Source organism: Pygoscelis adeliae, unplaced genomic scaffold (genome assembly GCF_000699105.1).
Source record: "Pygoscelis adeliae isolate BGI_AS28 unplaced genomic scaffold, ASM69910v1 Scaffold95, whole genome shotgun sequence".
Lineage (NCBI taxonomy): Eukaryota > Metazoa > Chordata > Aves > Sphenisciformes > Spheniscidae > Pygoscelis > Pygoscelis adeliae.
In genome coordinates, this window is record NW_008824869.1 from 1,300,575 (window position 1) to 1,308,004 (window position 7,430).

A 7,430-nucleotide genomic window follows, 5' to 3' on the forward strand; every position below is an offset into this window, starting at 1 on the left:
AGTGTAATACAAATAGTGGATTTAGAAGGTATACATCACTATGTTAGTATCAATTTGGGGGCAAAATGTATTTGAAAGACAATGGCTAAGAAAGAATTGCAGGGTTTTTCCAGTTTAGCCAAGGGTTATTTTTAGTTTAATATATGTGACATCACTCTTTTTCCCTTGTTGAACTAGAAATGTCCAATATGGAAACAATAATAATGTACTCAAACTGAATCAGGCCACTATGACGCAGGACCTCTATGCTTGGCTGGTATTGTTACTTGCAGGGCAGGGACATGCACACAAAAGGGAGACAAAGTAGGGTGACTTCATCCAGTCTTCCTGATGAATGTCTGTGTGCAAATTTCTGGATGTCTACAGTTTCTTTAATTGTCTCTCTCTCTTCTTCTGCAGACATCTGAAGACACATCCCAAAACTTATTTTCCTGCCTTTGAGTCTATTACCCTTTACTTGCATTCCAGCAGAGTCTCAAATGAACCTCGAACAGCATCTTTGTATTGCTAAAATGTGTATCCTCAACTATTAAAATACAGTTATTCTGGTTTTGAAAAATAGGAAATATATGAAAGCCATGGAAGTTTATAAAGGAAGTTCTTGTAGTTGTAGTTCTGGATTGGGACCTTCTGAAGTGAATTCTGCTCTCTTTTTTTTTTTTCTTCTCTTCCTTCTCTTCTCTTCTCTGCAGTAGTTTCATTGCCCTGAGATGTAATCGTAAAATTCATGCTACAAGATAAATCCTTTAATGTTTGCATAGTTAACAATTAATTACTTATGATCTGTGTGATTTTTAAAAAAAAAAAAAAGCTGCTTACACAGCTGCTTTACAAAAGTAAAGTTTGTTAGGTTTGCCAGTTCTTTCTAGTAATTGTTGACACCTAAAGTATCTTAACAACTTTGAAAAGCCTAGTTGTCACTTCTAAACATAGTGAAGTCTAACTGGATATGTAAACTGTGTTTTTAAGGAAAAAGAAAATTAAATTTTAATTAAGCTTTTTTTAAAAAAAAAAAAGAAGATAAAATATGTATGTTTCATTTCTTTCTTTCCTGTGTCTTAGTAAACCACTCTACAAAACCAGAGGCACTGGATTCAGCAGTGACATCAGCAAAAGATGCTGAAGAAATAAAGAATGTTACATGTGTAGAAGAACAAAGCAATGGTCTCAAGAAAGCTACAAAGGACACTTGCACTGCAAATGGAAGTACTTCTGCAAGCAGTGAAACATCTGACTGGGATATGAACTCTCATGATAAAGTTAATGCCCAGGACTCCTTAAATGATGGAGGAATAACTGATCACAAAATGGACAGTGAGGTCACTAATGATTTGACAAATACAAAAGAATCTCAGATTTTTTCAGAACAAGTTGATAGAACAGTGATAGAGAAGCAGCAAACCCAAGAGAAGACAACAAATGACTTGGACTTTGAACTGTCTAGTGACAGTGAAAGTGACGGTGGGTTGGATACCAGAAAGTCATCCACTTCTGTATCAGATAGCGAGAACGAGGAAAAGAGAAGCTGGAAGAAATCCAAACAACCTCTGCAGGATGAAAATTTGCAGAAAGGGAGTTGCACTGATGTGAGTGAGAAAAAGGATGGTCTGGTGAACCATTCTGGGGACACGCAATCTCTAGCTAGTGAAAATATTCATGACAAAACTGATCTTGAAGCACAAGAAGAAAGCGAACAGGAAAGCCTTTGTGATTTAGGAAATGGGTGTGCAGACAAGAAAGAAGCTGAAACAGAGTCTCAGAATAGTGAACAGTCTGGAATTACAATGGGTGAGTCCTTAGACCAGAGTATGGAGGAAGAAGAGGAGGAGGATGATACAGATGATGACGACCATTTAATATACCTCGAAGAGATCCTTGTGCGGGTTCACACTGATTATTACACGAAATATGATAAATACCTGAAAAAAGAGATTGAGGAAATTCCAGACATCAGAAAAATAGTACCAGAACTGAAAAGTAAAGTGTTGGCAGATGTAACTATAATATTTAGCGGACTCTACCCAACAAACTTCCCCATTGAGAAAACACGGGAACACTATCACGCCACAGCACTAGGAGCTAAAATCGTGAAGAATCTAGTACTGAGTGCTGATGATCCTGACAAAGCAACACATCTCATTGCAGCAAGGACAGGTAGGTAAATGAGACTCGAGTTTTCCATCAGCTTTTTTCCTGTTACAGTTCATTCATGCCTTGAGCTGTTCTTTATGTAACCTACAGGCTTTAACGTAACAGATTAACTGAAATTAAAGAGAAGATTCTTCCTAAAACTATTTAGAAACCTTTTTTAAAGGCTTTTTTGCTGCTTTTTGATCAAGTGTGGCTTTTAATTGTTGAAAGGAGGGCCCTCTAAATAACCTCTGATATAATGTGTTATGTCTCACTTCTTGGTTAAGAGTTGGTGATACTGAGTCTTTGACTATTAAAGATGTTAAATAGAAACTTTTAATATTTGTGTCAGAGAAAAGTTTATAGTGGTCTTGCTATAAAGTTAGAGCAATGCTTTCTTTCTCAGTTTCTCAGGTTTCACCTCTCATGGTTCAGTTTCACTTTGTATGGAATCCAAATGAATTACCTTAAGAGACTGGACTCTGATACCCTGTCACTCCTGTGTGTGTAGCCTGTATATCTTTGTCATGGGAGATGTCAGAAAGCTTAGCCTAACTTTTGATACGTGTTTCACAAAGCTACCTGTTTTTACATAGCTATAATGGATAGGAATGTACCGTTGGGTAGCTGCCATAGAGGAGCTAACAGGCCACCGCTAGCTTCTAGTACAAATTTCATGTGTGCACTCTGACCCTCGTTGGGTGGCCTTTTAAAGTTGCATGGAATCTAAATATCTGATAATCAAAACCATGAAATCCAAAAGTAAAACTGCATGTTTTGGATCATCTAAAAATTCTAGGTAGTTTTAGGACATCGTTAGATGTTGTAAGCAAAGAAATATACATGTGTCCCCTATTGGATAATTTTTTTCTTGACTGCTCTTCATGTAAGCTTTCAGTACATTAGGAGCATCTTTGTTTCATCAGCTTGTATTATAAAAGAATGGAGTACATTTTCACTGGCTGTAATACAGACATATATACTTTTCTTGAAGTGCGTGTGACTTAAGAAATCAAACAAGATATTTCTTATACAGCTGACAAGGAATAATTTCTTCCTGTTGAGGAGGCAGTGATTAAAAAAACCTCCAGTGTTTAGTGACTAAAAGGAGAATGTTGCGGTTCCTTAATTTCGACCCCTTTAAATATAAGTAGTGTTAAAAATCTATGGATAAAACCCAGTCAGTTTATCAGTATATTGTGATACACTAATCAGCTATTGTTTTAATATATTAGCCTAAATAACAATAGGGCTATACATTTGCTAGACTAGTGTAAACTTACCTCACTTTCCAGTTACCTCAATGTACGGTTCTAGTGACAAAAAGCACAGGTAGCTTTTATTAAGAAGTTCGTAAAGCCAACTGTAGCAAGAAGGGGCTGCAGTATTGACCTAGTCGAGTAGCATCAGAATAAAAACTGTACCAATGGACCCACAGTGAAGTAGCAAGTTTGTATTAATTATCCTGATGTAAATATACATTTAAGTAATAAAAGCAACCTAAAAAACCAGAAGAGGCTGAAATTAGTTTCATCAAGATTAGCTGGGATTCTGATTTGTGAAGGTGTGATAGTTGAAATAGTGAATGGGAAGTGTTAAAATCGGTGGATGCATCAGTTTGGGATTCTGTAGTTTTACTACAGTTGCTGAACAGCTCTTTTAAAACTGCAGGAATAGCAATACTCTTATCAGTGAAGAATTACACAAGTTTGTCATACTTCATTGGAAACATAATAGCTGTCAATATAACTTCCATGTTTTTCTGATTTCAAATCTCAAACTGCTTCATTTCAAAGTTGCTTTGTCTAACTTGCACTAGATGGCTTCTGAATGTAGTTGTACATTGGATGCAACTATTAAGTGATGTGGTAAAATTGATAGGATAAATGTAAATGAGACACACACACACCCCACCCCAAACATAGGCATTTCTCTAGAGGAAAAAATGTTGCATAACATTACGTTAAGGTACACAGCATGTTATAATGAGAAGCAGTTGAGGCTTCTTTATTTTTTTTTTTTTGCTTGTGTTTGGAATGTACAGTTTGAGGGGAGGTTGTATATTTATACAAATACATACAAAAGTAGAACACAAAGATGTGTATATGCAAATTATTCACTACGTGCACGTTCTTAGTGAATCATATCCACTAATGTAGATCTTAACACAAAAAACTATTTTAACTTTACGTTTTGATTACATTAATGTGCTTTTACAGTATTTGACTTGAGTTTATTAACACATTTAATTAATTTTCAGTGCTATTTTGAAAAATAAATGAATTTCAGAGTGTTTCATATTTTTCAGACTTTTTGTCAAGACCTAGACTCTCCTTCAAAATAGTCATGTAATGTTGGTGTTGCACTTGGTACTTAAAATATATTCAAATATTGCCTGCTAATTAAAACAAGAAATCACAAGAACAATGCTATTTCTGAATTGCTGGGTTGAAAAACCTTTATTGTCAGTATGTAGAAGCTGACCCCTGCTTTTAGTAAGAGAAGGATTGCACTGACTCTAAAAGAGGCAACTTGGCAATCTTTTCTGCTTAATGAGCAAGACTATTGTCATCTTTCATCATCACTCAGTAATTATTTCTGTAACAATGGCAGAGAAATAGGAGGATTTAGAGTTAAAAAACTATATTCTCCAATAAACCTTTTTTTAAGATTCTCATAGTTTGCTTATGGTTTTGGTTTTGTGATGGGTTTTTGTTTTTTCAACTGAAGACTATATTTTCTCACCTCTGGTTAGATAGGAGTAGTTATGCTGCATCATCCTAATTTCATGAGGGAAACTCTGAAGTTTAAGCAGAGATTTCAAGGATATAAATCGTGTCCTGTCACAGCTGGATTTGTGATAATTCAACTGTCAATGTGATTTTCATACTGATTCTCATGTGGTTAGAAAGCAAATTCTACAAGTCTCTATTACGACTGGTAAGCCATACAAATAATGCATCTCTGGCTCCTGTGGCAAACATCTGAAGCACTGCTTGATGTCTAATTGCTGGTGAAAGGGGGAAACAAAAGCATGTCCCTTCTTGAGTTTTATTCAGAAGTCAATGACCTGAGACCAGACAATGTCGTTCTGCTTCTTTTTTCTTTTTCTCTCTTTTTTTTTTTAATGTGGTTATGAAAAGGTGATTTTAAAACGCATACGTCAGTTCGGTATTTCTGAATGACCCCACTAACAACAGCAGACCTAGAACTCAGACAAGCAAGTTAACTTACATGTTTACTTTGCATTAGCTGAGCTGTACTAAATGGCATATACTTAATCTGCAGCAGCGGTGGGGGTAAATACTGTTAGCTTTTGAGTTTTGAAGACAGAGGAAGAATTTGTCAGAGGAAATAAAAAGGGAAGAAGTCAGTGTAAAACAGGGTACCCCCTAGGTCTTGGAGGGGATGGGTTTTCCCCCCTGCAAAGTGACCACATCATAGCTTGGTATATGGAATGAACAGCTAGTGAATACCATTTTAGATTGTATTTACAGTATTCTTGCCAGCCTATGGCAGTAAATAATTTAAATTTCTTTTATTCTTTGTATATACTTGTCTCTTTCTCTGCAGATAGGCAGCTTGTTTCTCTGCAGACTGAGATACTCTGAATTCTGAAAATAAATAAATCCTTGTTCTTGGAGAAAAAATTGGATTTTTTTCATTATATAGGGAGGAAAATACTATCTACCTGAATTACTGTAAAACACAAGGATCTTTGTATCATCTAATCAGCTTTCATAAACCTGAGTGACTGAGAAAAGGCTACCCTATAGTCCTTTCCACTTACCTATGGGCTGCATAAATCTTACTTCAGTTTTGAAAACATCTGCTGTTTGTTTTAAGCAACAGTAAACTGCACTGGATGATGAGTTATAGCTGTGTACACATGTGGCTAAGCAGTTACCACACTATTTCATACACCTTGTTATGTTCCTTCCTGAACAAATGAAAGATACTGTAGTTGATTTTTGTATTGAGTTTTTGCTGGTGGAGCAGATAAAGCTGTTCAGGTCACTTAAAAATTATTCTAGTGGGGTAGGAGCAGAAATATGTCAGTTCAAGCCCTGAACTCTTCTTTTCTTTTTCAAAATATCTTTAATTCTGTGTCTTTTCCTATACTTTGAAAGGTATATGGGAATAATTTCCTTACTTTTGGTGACTTAGCCTATGTCAAGTTTTGCTTAATACCATTAAATATGAGGTTGCTTAAAATACCAATTGTACTATGAACTATGGCTCCTTTTATTCACCCTCATCTACCTACTTAAAAAATGCTTACTCCTGAGTCTGGCTCTGAGGTGCTCAGAGAGAAGAGAAGGCTGCCAGCTCATAAAGTCTTGTTAGCCTGTCCTATGACTTGGTGTGAGGTCTTTACCAGACATAGGTATGATGTGACCACAGATTTTGTTTTTCCTGAAGAAAATTTTACAAGGCCGTGTCTTTAAAAAAAAAAGTCCAGTTAAACACTGCTCTAAACTCGGGCACTGACCAGGTAAGCCTGTTGAATTTGCTGGCAAAGCACAGTGCAGTGTTAAAGCTGAACTCTAGACGTAGCCTCCAAAGAGTGCATCTATCACCATTCTGTGATTGCTTAATTCTTGTAGGACAAAACACTGAGGTCTGTACAACTAGTCTTAGGTTAACGTTGTTGGAGAAGAGCTTCAGGATTTGATCATAAATCAAGATTTATATATAAAAATGGTCTGAAGAGAAATAAACGTTTAGTGATCGGATTTTCCAAGCAATTTCTGGCAACCTGATTGCAAACTCCCATAAGGATATGTTGACTTTGGTGTGTGTCCTGGTTTCGGCAGGGATAGAGTTAATTTCCTTCCTAGTAGCTGGTACAATGCTGTGTTTTGGATTTAGGATGAGAACAAAGTTGATAACACACCGATGTTTTAGTTGTTGCTAGGTAATGCTTATACTAGCCAAGGACTTATTAGTTTCCCATGCTCTATTGACTGAGAAGGCTGGAGGTGCACAAGAAGCTGGGAGGGGGCACAGCCAAACTGGCCCAAGGGACATTCCATACCATGTGTTGTCTTGCTCAGTACATAAACTGGGGAAAACTGGCCGGGGGGCTGCTGCTTGGGGACTGGGTGGGCATCGGTCGGCAGGTGGTGAGCAATTGTACTGTGCATCACTTGCTTTGTGTATTATTATTATTTTAATTATTATTTTTATTATTATTATTACTATTATTTTATTTCAATTATTAAACTGTTTTTATCTCAACCCACGAGTTTTTCTCACTTGTGCTTTTCCAATTCTCTCCCCCATCCCACCGGGTGGGG

At 36.5% G+C, this 7,430-nt stretch overlaps 1 protein-coding gene across 1 annotated transcript in view; it reads left to right on the forward strand.

The window, feature by feature from the left end:
- CTDP1 (CTD (carboxy-terminal domain, RNA polymerase II, polypeptide A) phosphatase, subunit 1) overlaps positions 1 to 7,430 on the forward strand; it is a 125,115-nt gene that overhangs the window by 22,280 nt on the left and 95,405 nt on the right. The window contains 1 exon segment of the mRNA XM_009324475.1: positions 1,063 to 2,154. Within this exon segment, the coding sequence (XP_009322750.1) occupies positions 1,063 to 2,154 (1,092 nt within the window).